Consider the following 16,652-nt stretch of genomic DNA (forward strand, 5'->3'; position numbering starts at 1 on the left):
AAGAGAAGAAGAGTCACCTTGAGCAGATAACCATGTAATAAATGCATGCAGGTGCTATCCCACCGTTGGAATAAATTACTGTATCCGTTGACTTGTGCGGAGTTTTTTCTTTTTCTGCTGTAAAAACAAGATTTTTAATATATGAGACCCTCGGGTTAAATTAAGTAAAAAAAACTAATCTTGTCATATAATAAATATTATGAAATCCTAAGCTTGTGCCATAGAGAAGTCACATATAATTAAGTATATATTATTATGATGTGCTATCATTATTGATAATGTCAAGAAGTAATATTTATTATATTTTCTTAAGACACTCTGAGGTAGCTTGTGAAATTCAAAATGGGAATTGGTAAGACATTCGAACATGAGTTGGCTGCAAGAAAAGATATTGTATTCAACTCTTTGCAAGCTGGGCAAAAGTTAGTGCTGCTATATTTGTCATTGTGAAGCTTTCGTTTCCTCAGTCTGTGCAGATATGTGGGCTGTTTAGTTTTTTTTTTCTTGAAATTTTGTTCTGGATTATATCAAACTTCGAGGTTCTTGAGCAAACATGTATTGGAAGATTCATCTTTCTTTGCTGGTTGGTTTGGTCCACGTTTTGGTTGCGACAGCACTTACAGATCCAGATGATTGTATGTTTTTCTCATCTTGCATACAAAAATTGTATTTCAGACTTATTACATATGTTTCTATGATTTGTGAGTTCTTGAGTGGGTTGTTTGTTATGTATTAATGGAGGAGTCATCTGATGTTTTTATGCAAATGAGTTTGGTGAGATTTATAATGAAGATCTTAGCTACTGTACTCTTGAATATGTAGAGCTGGACTGAGCCATCTCTTGATTCTCTTCAGGATCTCAACTTATAAGTAATCTGATATGTTTTTTACATATGTTAGAGGGAAATATCGAAAGCTGCGTTCTTTTTGCTGTCGGTTGAAAAAGTTTACTTTGTTATTTGGAGCTTTTTAAGATGGCCAATTGAACTTATTTTAGTCCATTTTCTCACTTTCAAGCATGGCATAGAATTGGGTTTTGGGGACGGATATATGGGTTCTTTTGATACTTCCGTATTTCCCGGAATGAGAATAAATCAACACTCGTAGTTTGATGGAGCACTTGAAGCCAGAAGCCATGTGTTTGTCTTGTTATGATCTGTATTTTGTTCGATTTCATATCGAAATTTGAAAACCTGTTCTCCTACTCTAGGCCCTTAAATAATTTGTCAGTGTCGTTTTTACGAGTTCTGATCACCAAATGATGGGGACAATGGCTTATGATCAACGCTGTAATGAACTGAAGGACATATTTTTTCCATGATGCAGTTGCTGGTCTAAATGCTCTGAGAGACAAATGGGACAATGTACCTCCGAATTGGGTGGGGGCTGATCCTTGTGGAAGTGGTTGGGATGGAATTGGTTGCTCTAACAACCGCGTTGTTTCAATGTAAGTCTTTGCCGATATTTGCAGCTTAGAGGAGACTGCTGCGAATCGTTCATGTGTTTCTGATATAATCCCAGACATCTAATCTTTTCAGCACATTGGCAAGCATGGACTTGAGAGGTCAGCTATCCTCAGACATCAACATGTTACCTCAGTTGCAAATCCTGTAGGTGTTTCCGAGCATTGCAAATTCTTTGTTTGTATTTGTTTCTTAATTGCCATAAGTTTTGTATGTTCAGGGATCTATCATACAACAAAGAGATGACTGGATCTCTGCCTTCACAAATGGACAGCTTGCAGAAGTTATCGAGCTTGTAAGTGAATCTTAACGCGTTATAGCACCTTGTAATACACATATTACTCGTACTTTAAGATAATTTCTGCTTTGTGCATCGCAGAATCCTCGTTGGTTGTGGATTTTCTGGTGCAATACCACCCTCAATAGGATCTCTACAACAATTGGTCTACCTGTGAGGGCTTTTGAATATCTGCTATGTACTTATCTACATGTCTTTGTACTGCGAAATTTTCAAAGATGCATAATCTCGATTGATTGTTGATGTACTTTAACGACAGCAATAAGAATCTCAGTTAAGATTATTCGGAATGCTAAAGTTTGGATTTCGTTCATATTCAATTGGGCTTGTTTTTTTAGCTTTTAGTTCTGCTGCACTTTTCTTCTTGTTGCATTGCAAATCTGATGTGATGCTCCCTTTCCTTTTCTATAAAGGTCTCTCAATTCGAACAATTTCATTGGCGGGATACCACCTTCTATTGGCAGTTTATCGAACCTTTATTGGCTGGATTTAGCCGATAACAAGCTTACAGGATCTCTCCCCGTCTCAGATGGAAGCACACCAGGTCTTGATATGCTCGTGAATGCCAAACATTTGTATGTACATTTTCACATTAATTTTTGTGTTTAAACTGATCGATCATGTACTAACCAGAATTCCATGATTATGCTGCAGTCATTTAGGAAATAATCAGCTATCTGGTGACATACCACCACAGCTGTTTAACTCGAATTTGACTCTTATACATTTGTAAGTAGTTCCAAGTTTATTGTACAGCTAAGAAATTTGAATAAAAAAATTTCACCCATCTATGTTTCAAGTTTTAACCATGGTTGCTTGATTAGGCTTCTTGAAAATAATCAGCTAACTGGAAAAATACCAGCCACGATCGGGCTTGTAATATCTCTGGAGGTTGTGTAAGTGTCATTATCCGATTTTCTGCACCAGAATTATCTTGAAATGTGATTTACTAGGAAAGTTTGGACTAAATACCTCGCATTACAACAGACGGCTTGATGGGAACTCTTTAAATGGATCTGTTCCTCAAACACTAAACAATCTTGTTGCTGTCAACGACCTGTAAGTGGAATAAACTTTGTAATTTTTTTTAGTGTATTTTGTTAGTATCATACATAAATAGAAATACATGTCCGATGAACATTCCAGGTATTTGGCAAACAATAAGTTAATTGGAGCCTTGCCCAATTTAACTGGCATGATTGCGCTGAATTATCTGTAAGTTGAGCCCCGATTTACGCTTTGAAAGTGTTAAATTGTGATGTTTCCATAACAAGATAAATGGCGAATGAAACAACAGTTGAAGGTCGTAAATTGTGGTTTTGCAGGGACATGAGCAACAACTCGTTTGATTCATCTGATATTCCGGCATGGTTTTCGTCTTTGCAGTCACTGACTTCACTGTACCTCTCCCTCTTTGGCTTCGTATATAAAAGTGTCATTTGGCATTGCTTTCGGTCCCTAACACTGTTGAACTTGCAGAATAATGGAAAATACAAAACTTCAAGGACAGCTCCCAGTTTCTCTATTTAGCCACCCCCAATTACAGACCATGTGAGTAAACTCTGACGTTCCTATTATGTAGTGCATCATAAAACATTAAGGGGGGACTAAAAGCCATAGTGGCTCATATATTACTCGGTCAATCACGAACATGTACGCCCCCGCTTGTATCCTGTGGTGTTCAGAAATGGAGATGGAGTGGGGGGAAGCTGCCTCCACTGAAATGGGGTACTATGTATCATGTGTTTCGAAATGGAGCTACAACTTCTGTAGCGGCTCATCATATCGTATATAATAACATTAGGCGCTGTCAAGTGTTTTTGTTCTTGTAGTGATGACCATGAATGTTGATGCATAGTCCCCTTATTTTCCTCCTAGAGTATTGAAGAACAATCGGATCAATGGGACACTAGACATTGGCTCCAGCTACAGCAGCCAACTGCAGCTGATCGATTTACAAAGCAACTCCGTTGGCGCCTTTACACAACGAGTTGGTTACAGCATCACAATCATGTACATTTTTCGCCACTCTTAGTTATCATCTTTCGGTGTTAAGTTTCTGAACCCATGGTATATAACTGCAGACTTGCGAATAACCCGATATGTTACGAAGGAGCAACAGAGAAGTACTGCACTATACCTCGGCAGAATGATTCCTCATACTCAACACCTGCAGAAAACTGCAATCCACTTTCCTGTAGTTCAGACAAAGTTTCGAGCCCCACCTGTAAATGTGCTTATCCCTACACAGGAACCCTGTTTTTCCGAGCTCCTACCTTCTCCAATTTCGGAAATTCAAGTATTTATACATCTCTGAATCAAGGACTGATGAACTCTTTTAAGTCCAATAGTCTCCCTGTGGATTCAGTTTCTCTGGGTAATCCAACTAAAAATGTTGATAACTACCTTTTACTGAATCTACAAGTTTTTCCATCCGGTCAAGATTATTTTAATCGAACTGCGATTACTGGAATCGGTTTTCTTCTAAGCAATCAGACATTCAAGCCACCACCTGGATTTGGACCCTTCTATTTTATTGGCAACAACTATGCATACTTTGCAGGTAATTCAATCTCCCATGCAATCTCTAAAATGAGATTCACTTGACATTGCAAGACAATTGGATTTACGTGTATTCTTCAGGTCTGGATGCGGGGAAACGCCATTCATCAAGTACCACAATTATCATTGGAGTAGCAGTTGGTGGAGCTGTCCTCCTTCTGCTATTACTCCTCGCTGGATTATATGCTTTCCGCCAGAAGAGAAGAGCTGAAACAGCTGACAAAAAGAATGATCCTTTTGGTATGTTTGATAATTTGATTTGCCTAGTCTTCTGTTAATTATTATAAGCTAGTAGACCACAAGTCTGTAAAACTTAAATGTGCTACTTCTAGAACATTTTGAGAGTGAAAAAAAAATTTGTTCATAAAATAAATTGTTGATTCATTGTTTAAAACATGGTTTTAATAGAGGTATGCCTGTAAATACAAAGATGACACATCAAGAGATCGAAGATGGTTAGTGCAAGATGCTCTCGCATAACATAATAGTAGATATATCATAACAACCGTTATAATCGTACTCGTTCTTGCAGCAACCTGGGATCCAAATTCTAACAGTGGGGGGGTTCCACAGTTAAAAGGAGCAAGAAGCTTCTCCTTTGAAGAACTGAAGAAGTGCACAAATAACTTTGCAGAAAGTAACTGTATTGGAGTTGGTGGCTATGGAAAGGTAACTTTTCAATATTTTTCGTTCCATGATACGATGTTTTTGGTCGAAGTTATTACTTCTAGTTATTCTGTTCTTTAAATATTAGTAGCTTTTCTATTATGTCAATTCATACCAACTAATAATCAATTCTGTATTTTTTTTTGGTAACATATGTCAGGTATATAGAGGAAATCTTTCCAATGGGAAACTGGTTGCCATCAAAAGAGCTCAGATTGGATCCATGCAGGGAGCATTGGAGTTCAAAACTGAGATTGAGCTTCTCTCGAGGGTTCATCACAAGAATGTTGTCAGTCTTATCGGTTTTTGTTTCGACCAAGGCGAACAAATGTTGGTATATGAATATATTGCGAATGGCACCTTGAAAGATAGTATCTCAGGTACTTCTGCACTTCATATCTACATACGGAATGTTAAGTACATGCCTAAGGATCTTCCATAGATTTGGAAGAATCGATCTATTAATGTAAGGCCCGGGATTAATTAGAGATTAATCCGAATTTATTTAAATTCTAATATTCTTAAATTAAATATACTCGGATTAAAATTTAAATAAATTCGGATTAATCTCTAATTAATCCCGGGCCTTACAATTAAACTGAAAACCGGGCAGAAGATTTAATTATCATGTTTGAACTGGACAATATTGTTGCTCTGGCTTATTCTCCCTGTTTCCAAGTCTTGAGTTTTCAAACATAATTGCATTCTCAAATAAAATAGCTATACCTTGTGATGGTTACATGTTAACTAGTTTGGCTGCCTATGTGGTACAACAATCAAAACAAGTGAAATATATAAGCTGCATTATTATGTACCAGCTATAACTTTCGTACGACAACACAGCGTTCAACATGTCTGGTTTCTTGCTACTGATGGTGAACTAGATCATCTCCCTGCAGAAAAATAAATGGTATAAACTTAACTTTTGCAGGGAAGTCAGGAATCAGGTTAGATTGGGCAAGGAGACTCGGAATAGCTCTTGGAGCAGGCAAAGGCTTGCAGTATCTGCACGACCTAGCCGACCCTCCAATCATACACAGGGATATCAAATCAAACAACATCTTATTAGATGAACGCCTGACTGCTAAAGTCGCAGATTTCGGTCTCTCCAAGCTCAAGGAATCTGAAAAGGACCATGTTACAACTCAAGTAAAAGGCACAATGGTGAGTGAATTTATGGGAAATGTGTGCAGCTTAAATGGCTTTGTTCTATGATGCAGTGCCCTTTGTCTAATCTTTACACTCAACTCCTTTCTGCTTTTCTTTACAAGGGATACTTGGATCCCGAGTACTACATGACACAGCAATTAACCGAAAAGAGTGACGTCTATAGCTTTGGGATATTGCTACTGGAACTCGCAACAGCAAGAAATCCAATTGAGAAAGGGAAACATATTGTTGGAATGATTAGGCAAGCAATGGATAAAACCAAGGAGTTATACAACCTCGAGCCAATTCTCGACCCGATAGTTGCTTCGTCTATGTCGCCAAGAAGCGTGGAAAAGTTCATAAATTTGGCGCTGAGTTGTGTTCAAGAATCCGGTGCTAACAGACCGCTGATGAGTGAGGTAGTGAAAGAGATAGAGAATACAATGGAATTGGCCGGTATGAATCCTAATGCCGAATCCGCATCAACATCAGCAAGCTATGAAGGAGCAAGCAAAGGTTTTGAACATCCTTATAATAGCAATGAGAGTCTGTTTACTTACAGTGGGGCTTACAGTCCCTCAAGAAAAGTAGAACCCAAGTAGTGTTGCTCAGCATGTGCCAATGATCTGTGGTGCATAAGAAATCATTTTTCGAGCATGAACACGAAGATTATGGTGTAAATGGTCACAGGTAAATGTATAATTGTTGTATTTTTATGAATTTCATCGAGTAATTTTGATTGATTTCTTGTATGATAATATCCTTTTTTTCCTTTGGCTTCAACTAATTTTTTTCTGGAATGGATATGCATAAAGCCATCAAATACGATTCTATTTTCACCTGTTCACAGTTTGTGTTAGATTGATCAGTGGCTTATGATCAACTGATTAAAGGGCTGAAACTAACAGTTGTAATGCTTCAATCTCCAAATAATGACACCTTATATATACGGACGGCCATATTAAAGAAATCATCAAAGCTTTTAATTTCTTCGTAACTCGATGTTGAGTTGTTGATATTGCATCAGGTATAATAATATTTCATATTTTGAATTATACATTTGATTAATCAATTTCAAACCTCACTCTTTTAGTCTAAGACTTCACCTTTACTCCTTAAGAAGAAATCTGAACCCTTCTCCTAATATCTCATATAATCAATCGGTAATGCCTTGCTTGATTAAACTGCGAAAATTGACAAGGGATACCTGATAGGGCCTTGTGTTGTTGTGGTCGAGACGGCTGTCGTCTCGATGCACGGTAATGTGTAGTGTTTGTGTCAAGAAACACGCTTGTATTTCTAGGAGAAGACATTCATGTCTCTAGGGGTGATCACATTTTTTCAAAAACCGCCCGAACCGACCATCCCGCACCGCCGTATCTCATTTTTTAAAATAATCGCGGTTTTTAAAAAAAAATGAAAACCGCTCCGCCGTCATGGTTCGGTTATAATTTTTGGCTCAAACCGCCCCGAATCGCACCGCCGTGTATAATGGTATTTAGCTAGGGTTATATTCATAGCACATTGTATATACATCATACACAATCGATTCGATCATATGCCGCCTCCACTCTTTTATCTCTCAACTCTTCTTCAAAAAAATTTCTCCTCTTTCTCTTTTCATAATCTATTTACTACTTTTCTATACAAATATTAATCTTCAACCTTGTCTAAACATATTATAATTGATTAACTTTATTTAGTCGCTTGATTGTTATTTTATTTAATTTTATTTTGTTTATTATAATTTTCATTCATTATTCTAATAATTTGAATAGTTTTATTTTTTTTTTCCATTTTACCTATCATTAAAAAAAACTGCGAATCGACCGCAACCGCTTAAAACCGCCAAAAACCGCGAAAATGATTTTACATATAAAATGGCAACAAAAAAAATAAAATATAACCGAACCGCAATTGGCAATTCGATTTGAATTTCTTATGAAAAACCGCCAAACCGCACCGTGATCACCCCTACATGTCTCTGATGAAGTATTGAAGTTTACGGCAATGGACCTCACATCTTGAAGCCAGAGATTGTGATGTAAGTCAAGAGTATGATACTTGGTGCTGTTTTGTTAAATTAATTTTAGTTTTCCTCTTGTGTAATGTTGAAGGTTACATAAAGTGAGGGTTCATATTGATTTCGTTGCTCAACCTTTTGAGGGGAAAAATCCCGCCCAAAAAAACAAAAGAAAAGAAAAGAAAAAAAAAAAAAAGAAACACCTTAGAATGATGTGGTCTTTTATATATCTCACATTGCAGCACGAGTGAGTTTATTATTTTATGTCTACTTTGATTTGTTTTAAATAACTCGAATATACAAGCGTATAAAATACATTTTCTTTCATGATTCGTCCGCATTAAAATCCATGTATCTTGTAACTTGAACTATACTAACAATTTATTTTCAGTGTTTTGACAACTTTGATAAAAAAAAAATCTCGACAAGAAAAATGATTTATTAAACAGGAATAATAAGAGAAAGTAAACGTTCGAAAATAAAATGGAACAATAGCTTCTTTTGTAAGGTAAGATAAGTAAAACCCAAACAGATACATTGATTGTCATGAAATCGCTTTTTTCCTATTGACAAACGCTTTTATGGTAAATCTTATGTATTCGACCAATAGATTTAATGACTTTACGCTGGAAAACAGTGAAGTCACATATACATGTTTCTTGCAGCAGAGTTGAACCTACGATATCAACTTCAGAGGCATTGTTGGAGTAAGTTATTAAACTCTGATTCAAAAATTTGAAATCAGTGCATACATGATATCAGAAACCTCTCCTTTTCACCATGTAACATAAATGTCTATTCATTTGGTTCAACCAACGCATAAGCCAATAAACACGGATCAATTCCTTTAAATTCAATAAACCTTCAGGACTGATAATCACAACAATAATCTAATAAGAATAGAATGTGGGATTGACGTTTAATTATATATGGATCTGTTATAGTTTCTTACACGATAAGAATCTCAACATTCTTAGAAATGGTCTGTCCTTGGAACCGCTCGCGAATAATCCTCTGTCTCATCTCGAAATCTCCTCGATTACCAATGCAACTGCAACGTAGCCATCTTCCAAGATTTAGATGGTAGTATCTAACATCCAAAAAGATTGACAATCGTTCGAGGGAGACCACGTTTTCAACAATGTACAAAATAAAATTATACTCATTCTCTGTGCTACTAAATCCACTAAACTCCACCTCTTTCAACTGAGTGTGGTGCCTGACAAGTCTCTTCTCTGCTCCTCCATTAAATGTCGATGGTTGGCTCTGCATTGACAAAGCCGAATAAAATATCAGTCACATGTATATTCGTTAAAAAAAAAATTATGATCGTGGAACAAGGTGTAATGTGAATATCTGATGAATACCATCGATACATGGAGCTTGTGTAAAAGAGGGCAGACATCCAGGATTGTAGCAAGTGCTAGCAGATCGAGCTTGTTCTGGTTATCTAAAAATAAAGCCAACTGCCTGAGGTGCCTAAAATTGTTAACTCCACCAATTTCAAATGCCTGAGACAACATGAAAACACTACTCCATAAATATTTCTAGTATTTCTTCCCTACTATTCTACTAAGGAGATGAAGAAAGGATGAATGGTGAAAAGAGATTCATGCACCTCAAAGAAACTGGCGTCAGTCCAAAAATACATGCATTTAAGATTAGGAAGATCTTTGGCAACCTTTTCAAATACATAAGAGGCCACTGTGCGGTCGCCAATGTCGATGAGTATATTTTGTAACGACGGTACGTTAGAAAACATTAACTTCACCATTCTGAGGGTATATAATTCAAAAGTAGTTAGATTTCTGGCAGACAAGTCTATCTTTACAACCTCTGAACAATTGAACAACGTCAAAGTTTTTAATTGGAGATCAGGACCATGAATATGTAATTTGGAAGGGAGAACACAAAACTTCAATTTTAAAGATTGGAGGTTGCTACAGTTCAATAAAATGCACTCCACTGACTCAGAAGTGAAAACAACACCAGTAAAATCAAGATCTTCAAGAGCTTTATGGCTTGATATTTGGAAAGAACCACCCATCAAATATATATGTTTCACCGACGATGCTCCAAGAAGAATATCAGGAGAGAAAACATGAGGATTGCTCTCTGCGCGGTTAAGAGAACAATATCGAATGGTAAGCCTTTCAACTCCCAATCTGCCAATACAATTCATCCATCTTCTAAAACTGTCCGAGATGCATCCACGAAAGCAACAAACCAAGTCAAAGGACGTTATTCTACAACCAGAATGATGGTGTAAAAAAGTATCCACTGCTTGGACAAACTTTCTTTTTAACTCACTCAACTTTTCCCCCTCGAGATTTTTACAAAGAAGAGAACCAGTGGACATGCTAAAACAATAAAATCTGACTTCTGAGACAAAGGTGTAAACATGCTGCCATCTCCTTGACAGGACGCTCATCCTAACAGCATCCCTCGTATGTAATCGCGAAACAATCAACGAGATCACGCCATCCAGCAATTCACTAATCCTATCTTTTCTCTCCTCCACGGGAGTATCAACGTTAATGCCATGCTTGTGATGAGTAACCACATGAAAACCGTAAGAGTTTTGATCAATCAATAAACAAGAACATAAATAGCAATTGAAACTAGCAACATTGAAAAATACCTTCACCCGACGGCGCCTCATTTCATTCTCCAAAACCCAGAATCCGAACGCTAAACAAGCAATTCCTGCAAGAGCCCAATAAATAAAATGATACTTCCTTACCGTAAATGACTTGTACATATTAGTTAAAGAATTAACGCTGTCAACAAGGTTAGAGTAAGAAACACTGTCGAATGAGAAATTCTGAAATTCACTACTTTGTGATTGAATTGATTTCATTCTTTTGTACAAAAAAATCACCAGAAGTACGTAAATGTCAAAAACAAAAACAAAAACCAGAGAATCATAACACAAGCAACTGGGTAAGAAAAGATTTGGGAAATAGAGTGAGTGGTGAACATATTTCCACGAAAGAAACCAGAAAATGCATCAAAAGGAAGTAAAACTCACCGGTTATACAAGCGGGCAACATTATAAAACAATAATAATAATAATCTTAAAACAAGCCGATGTAAACGGGAAGATGATCTTGTGCTGAAGTTCAACGGACCCCCGAGGTTTGGCTACTATGTAAATATGGCACACGAAAAGGATAGATATTACTTATTGGATCAACAATTCAAGTAATGGAATATCCAAATTCAAAATAATTTGAAGCCCATTAAAACTCATTCACAAGGCCCACAATGAATGTTATTTTAAAAATCAACCTGAAAGGGCCAATAAAATACTTTGTATAGATAATAAAATAAATTTAAATTTAAATTAGTCTAAAGATGAGCTAAAGCCTAAAATCTAAAATGCGACTGAAGGATATATTTATGAACTATGACTTTGATTGTTCAATAAATTTATAAACATCTATAACAGAATTTATGTTCTTGGAATATTTACCATATAATTGTTTAATTTAATGGATGAGAAAAAATTAAAACTAACGTACAATAAGTTAGAGCGACAGAAAGACAATCGATATATATATATAATATGAAAAATGAATTAAATTGATGGATTATTCAGTTAAAAAAAATTAATTTGATTTGTAAATTCAACTTTATGGGAAAGAAATAATAAAGAAAAAGAATTCGGAAAAGTTTTTTTTAAAAAAGGGTAAAATGAAGGTTAGTTTAGGGATGTCAATTCGGGAGGTCGGGTGGATTCGAGTCGGGTCGGGTTGACGAAAATAAATTTTAAAAATATATTGACCGAAACTAATCCGAAAATGACCAATCCGAACCCGACCAACCCGATTAACCCAAACCAATTCGATTTTTTAATTTTTATTTTTTTTTCACAAAATAATTAAAAAAATTAAAAATACTCAATAATAATAATAATATTTAATTTAATTACATAATACACAAAATCTAATCTTATATAATTTAAATTTGAAAGTTTAGTTGTAGAAATTTAAAGTATATTTATTTCAAAAAATAAAAATTGTAGAAAATAAACAATAAATGACGAAAATCTATTATATTAATACACAATAAATTTTTTCAAATATACAATGTATAAAAATGTAGCAAATCTTTCTTACTTTTATATAAATAATAATAACAACAATAATAAAAATCTCCGGGTAATCCAACCCGAATCCGATTAATTTTTTGGGTCAATTTTCAGGTTAATTCGATTCGATCCGAATCCAAAAAAACCTCAACCCTAATCCGAAATTTTTTGAATCAAATCCCGATATTTTTAAGTTCGATTTGTGTTAAGTTGACGAATTGGACTTGACGCTTTTAGTTTAGTTTTTGAAATATACACTTCTTGTTGTAATGTGCTATCTGCCTAAATATCCCCAAAACAACGGCGTTGTAGTCGGTTGAACTAAAACCAAGAATTTTAATCCCAAAATCTCCCTTCAAACTTTGTATCCAAAGGCTCTTCATTTCTGCTCTTTATTATTGTTTTCTTTCTTTGATCTTGGTAGATGGATTATCAAGTTCTCCATTTATCCATTCCTAAATCAGCTGACAGTCACCAACTTCAACTGTTCAAAGATATATGTGACAAATGCGGTGCCTGGATTGAAGAATACCCCGGTGGTGGCCAGTCCCGTTCTCAAGGTCCGAATCTTGATATTCACTCCGGTGGTGGCCAGTCCCGTTCTCAAGGTCAGAATCTCGACATAAATTTAGGCAGTGGGAACGATAGTGGTCAGAACCCTGGGAATTCCGGTGGTGGATTTGTGAAGATATTGATGATTGGATTGGCGGCAGTGGTTTGCTGCGCAGCCGTGGCTTTCACTCATTCGAAGTGTGGGGTGAATGGCCGTAAACAAGCCCGTGATCCAATGCAATCACAGCGGAGAAAATAACTATTTTTAAGTCTGTATTTTAAAATAAATAGTTTTTAGTCTATATGGTCACGTTTATGTTTTAATGGGTTTGTGAATTTCGTTGGTTTTTGGATATTAGCTGTGTTTTGGATGGATCTGGCAATGTGGATGTACTGTTGGATTGAGTATTGGGTAATATTATTTGAATGAAATGCTTTGAGTCTTATGAGTTTTTATTAATTTCCCCAGACGAAACGAATAGTGTTTGCGAATTGGAATTATGGCCTCTGCTTCTGTCTTCTCGACAAGTTTGTTTTATTTTAGGATGGATTTGTATTATTTTGTATGTGATTAGATCTGGGAAGAACCACAGGCAAGCCGACCTTGGAAGATAAAACAACTTTGTCCAGGAGACTTTCTGAGCATGAATGGAGAAATTGCTTGCATCAATTACAGAAGATTTCTGCTGACAGAGAATTCTGTGGATGATGATGGATCATCTATTGCAGGCAAGCTACATAGAATTAAGACACTCTAAATTTATGACTGTCTACGAAATGCATTTTTATCAAGTACAACAATAATCATTGGAGTAGCAGTTGGTGGAGCTGTGCTCCTTCTGCTATTACTCCTCGTTGGATATATGCTTTCTGCCAGAAGAGAAGAGCTGAAACAGCTGACAAAAAGAATGATCCTTTTGGTAAGTTTGATAATTTGATTTGCCTAGTTTTCTATTAATTATTATAAGCTAGCATACCAGACTACAAGTCTGCAAAACTTAAATGTACTACTTTTAGAACATTTTGAGAGTGAAAAAAAAATTCATAAAATAAATTGTTGATTCATAGTTTAAAACTTGGTTTTAATAAAATTATGCCTTTAAATACACACATCAAGAGATCGAAGACGGTTAGTCCAAGATGCTCTCGCATAACATAAATAGTAGATATATCATAACAACCGTTATAATCGTACTCGTTCAGTCGTTCTTGCAGCAACCTGATATCCAAATTCCAACAGTGGGGGGGGGGGGGGGGGCAACAGTTAAAAGGTGCAAGAAACTTCTCCTTTGAAGAAATGAAGAAATGCGCAAGTAACTTTGCAGAAAGTAACTGTATTGGAGTTGGTGGCTATGGAAAGGTAACTTTTTAATAATTTTCGTTCCATGTTACAATATTTTTGGTGGAAGTTATTACTTCTAGTTATTCTGCTCTTTAAGTATTAGTATCTTTTCCATTATGCCCATTCATACCAACTAATCATTTTTGTATTTTTTTGGTTACATATGACAGTTATATAGAGGAATTCTTTCCAATGGGAAACTGGTTGCCATTAATAGAGCTCAGATTGGATCCATGCATGGAGCATTGGAGTTTCAAAACTGAGATTGAGCTTCTCTCGAGGGTTCATCCCAAGAATGTTGTCAGTCTTATCGGTTTTTGTTTTGACCAAGGGGAACAAATGTTGGTATATGAATATATTGCGAATGGCACCTTGAAAGATAGTATCTCAGGTACTTCTGCACTTCATATCTACATAATTGCAGGAATCGATCTGTTGAACTGAAAACCGGCCAGAAAATTTATCATGTTTGAACTGGACAATATTGGTGCTCTGGCTTATTACCCTGTTTCAAGTCTTGAGTTTTCAAACGTGATTGCATTCTCAAATAAAATAGCTATACCTTGTGATGGTTACATGTTAACTAGTTTGGCTGCCTATGTGGGACAACAATCAAAACAAGTAAAATATATAAGCTACGTTATTATGTACCAGCTATAACTTTCGTACGACAACACAGCGTTCAACATTTCTGGTTTCTTAATATTGATGGTGAACTAGATAATCTCCCTGCAGAAAAATAAATGGTATAAACTTAACTTTTGCAGGAAAGTCAGGAATCAGGTTAGATTGGGCAAGGAGACTCGGAATAGTTCTTAGAGCTGGCAGAGGCTTGCAGTATCTGCACGACCTAGCCGACCTCCAAACATTCACAGGGATGTCAAATCAAACATCATCTTATTAGATGAACGAACGCCTGACTGCTAAAGTTGCAGATTTTGGTCTCTCCAAGCTCGAGGAATCTGAAAAGGGCCATGTTACAACTCAAGTAAAAGGCACAATGGTGAGTGAATTTATGGGAAATGTGTGCAACTTAGATGGCTTTGTTCTATGATGAAGTGCCATTTTTTGTAATCTTTACACTCAACTCCTTTCTGCTTTTCTTTAAAAAGGATACTTGGATCCCGAGTACTACATGACACAGCAATTAAACGAAAAGAGTGACGTCTATAGCTTTGGGATATTGCTACTGGAACTCACAACGGCAAGAAATCCAATTGAGAAAGGGAAACATATTGTTGGAATGATTAGGCAAGCTATGGATAAAACCAAGGAGTTATACAACCTCGAGCCAATTCTCGACCCGATAGTTGCTTCGTCTATGTCGCCAAGAAGCGTGGAAAAGTTCATAAATTTGGCACTGAGTTGTGTTCAAGAATCAGGTGCTAACAGACCGCTGATGAGTGAAGTAGTGAAAGAGAGAGAGAATACAATGGAATTGGCTGGTATGAATCCTAATGCCGAATCCGCATCGACATCAGCAAGCTATGAAGGAGCAAGCAAAGGCTTTGAACATCCTTATAATACCAATGAGAGTCTGTTTACTTACAGTGGGGCTTACAGTCCCTCAAAAGTAGAACCCAAGTAGTGTTGCTCAGCATGTGCCAATGATCTGTGGTGCATAAGAAATCATTTTTTGAGCATGAACACGAAGATTCTGGTGTAAATGATCACAGGTAAATGTATAATTGTTGTATTTTTATGAATTTCATCGAGTAATTTTGATCGATTTCTTGTATGATAATATCCTCTTTTTTTTCCTTTGGCTTCAACTCATTTTTTCTGGAATGGATGCATAAAGTCATCAAATATGATTCTATTTTTACCTGTTCACAGTTTGTGTTAGATTGATCAGTGGCTTATTATCAACTGATTAAAGGGCTGAAACTAACAGTTGTAATGCTGCAATCTCCAAATAATGACACATTGTTATATATATATATATATACACTGAAAGAAAGAACACCTTAATGATTTTTAAACATTTTCTCTGTACTTTTTTATATTAATTTAGAAATATACTTAAAAAAAATAAAGTTACTGGGTTGTTTGTTTATGGTAAAGCCTTTGCAGTTTGTTAATTAATTTTAATTTAAGAAATAATATAAAATTTATTTGGCTACTCCAACTTTTCTGTATAAACATAATCTAATCAAAATAATCATATCCCAATGTATATTTCTAAATATGTTTTTAAATAAAATACCCAATGTATTTTATGTGAATGATTTGATGACATTTGGTTAAAACCTAAAACAAACCATTTCAAAAATCCGGTTGAGCGATGAGATCTTGGCCGAATGTGATCCTTTCAATGCCCAAAAAAAAAAAATGAATTACACAAAACAATACTAGTATTATTTAATCAAAATCGATACTAAATATGAAACAAAATACTTTGAATTTTTAAAAAAAAAATTAAAAAAAATGGTGGTGTGGTTTTTATTTATTCTTTTATATAAAAGAATAAGTTTTTTAAGGAATGGTGATTTTGGGTTCACTTG

The 16,652-nt window shown here is 35.7% G+C and overlaps 3 protein-coding genes across 8 annotated transcripts; 2 read left to right on the forward strand and 1 right to left on the reverse strand.

Moving 5' to 3' along the window:
- The first annotated feature begins 277 nt into the window (after positions 1-277).
- Positions 278-6,926, forward strand: LOC140879574 (leucine-rich repeat receptor protein kinase HPCA1-like). 2 transcript variants are annotated; one of them, XM_073283334.1, is made up of 19 exons: positions 278-635; positions 1,327-1,447; positions 1,539-1,610; positions 1,684-1,758; positions 1,843-1,914; positions 2,175-2,336; positions 2,416-2,490; positions 2,586-2,657; positions 2,749-2,820; positions 2,908-2,976; positions 3,087-3,161; positions 3,241-3,312; positions 3,640-3,774; positions 3,846-4,324; positions 4,405-4,563; positions 4,856-4,992; positions 5,150-5,369; positions 5,921-6,153; positions 6,261-6,926. In XM_073283334.1, the coding sequence occupies exons 1-19, from the start codon at positions 554-556 to the stop codon at positions 6,738-6,740; spliced, it is 2,862 nt and encodes a 953-aa protein (XP_073139435.1). In that variant the 5' UTR covers positions 278-553; the 3' UTR covers positions 6,741-6,926. The 2 variants fall into 2 exon arrangements, with proteins under 2 accessions (XP_073139435.1, XP_073139436.1); XM_073283335.1 differs by lacking the exons at positions 278-635; positions 1,327-1,447; positions 1,539-1,610 and having other exon boundaries at positions 1,744-1,758; positions 1,843-1,939.
- Positions 6,927-8,926: 2,000 nt separating this feature from the next.
- LOC140883444 (FBD-associated F-box protein At2g26860-like) lies at positions 8,927-11,306 on the reverse strand. Of its 5 annotated transcripts, XM_073289907.1 has the most exons (5): positions 11,193-11,306; positions 10,803-10,867; positions 9,780-10,706; positions 9,529-9,672; positions 8,927-9,427 (listed from the first exon to the last, which is right to left on the reverse strand). In XM_073289907.1, the coding sequence occupies exons 1-5, from the start codon at positions 11,212-11,214 to the stop codon at positions 9,110-9,112; spliced, it is 1,476 nt and encodes a 491-aa protein (XP_073146008.1). In that variant the 5' UTR covers positions 11,215-11,306; the 3' UTR covers positions 8,927-9,109. The 5 variants fall into 5 exon arrangements, with proteins under 5 accessions (XP_073146008.1, XP_073146007.1, XP_073146006.1 ...); XM_073289906.1 differs by having other exon boundaries at positions 9,780-10,867; XM_073289905.1 differs by lacking the exon at positions 11,193-11,306 and having other exon boundaries at positions 10,803-11,164.
- A 2,767-nt stretch (positions 11,307-14,073) lies between these two features.
- Positions 14,074-15,202, forward strand: LOC140882950 (leucine-rich repeat receptor protein kinase HPCA1-like; the record flags this gene model as incomplete). The annotated part of the gene is given in 6 exon segments (XM_073289214.1): positions 14,074-14,166; positions 14,319-14,399; positions 14,401-14,539; positions 14,916-15,002; positions 15,005-15,054; positions 15,056-15,202. Coding segments are annotated over 6 exon segments (597 nt in total), but the record flags the coding sequence as incomplete, so codon positions are not given.
- Positions 15,203-16,652: the final 1,450 nt, after the last annotated feature.

Source organism: Henckelia pumila, chromosome 2, assembly GCF_033568475.1.
Source record: "Henckelia pumila isolate YLH828 chromosome 2, ASM3356847v2, whole genome shotgun sequence".
NCBI lineage: Eukaryota > Viridiplantae > Streptophyta > Magnoliopsida > Lamiales > Gesneriaceae > Henckelia > Henckelia pumila.

Bases quoted from the DNA above. Each gene is read 5' to 3' on its own strand.
- LOC140879574 (XM_073283334.1), top strand. From the start codon at position 554: ATGTATTGGAAGATTCATCTTTCTTTGCTGGTTGGTTTGGTCCACGTT. The intron at 1,448-1,538 runs GTAAGTCTTTGC...TAATCTTTTCAG, and splicing joins AACAACCGCGTTGTTTCAAT to CACATTGGCAAGCATGGACT. The intron at 5,370-5,920 runs GTACTTCTGCAC...TAACTTTTGCAG, and splicing joins CTTGAAAGATAGTATCTCAG to GGAAGTCAGGAATCAGGTTA.
- LOC140883444 (XM_073289904.1), bottom strand. From the start codon at position 11,021: ATGAAATCAATTCAATCACAAAGTAGTGAATTTCAGAATTTCTCATTC. The intron at 9,673-9,779 runs GTGCATGAATCT...ATGTTGTCTCAG, and splicing joins CTGACGCCAGTTTCTTTGAG to GCATTTGAAATTGGTGGAGT. The intron at 9,428-9,528 runs GTATTCATCAGA...TTGTCAATGCAG, and splicing joins ACAAGCTCCATGTATCGATG to AGCCAACCATCGACATTTAA.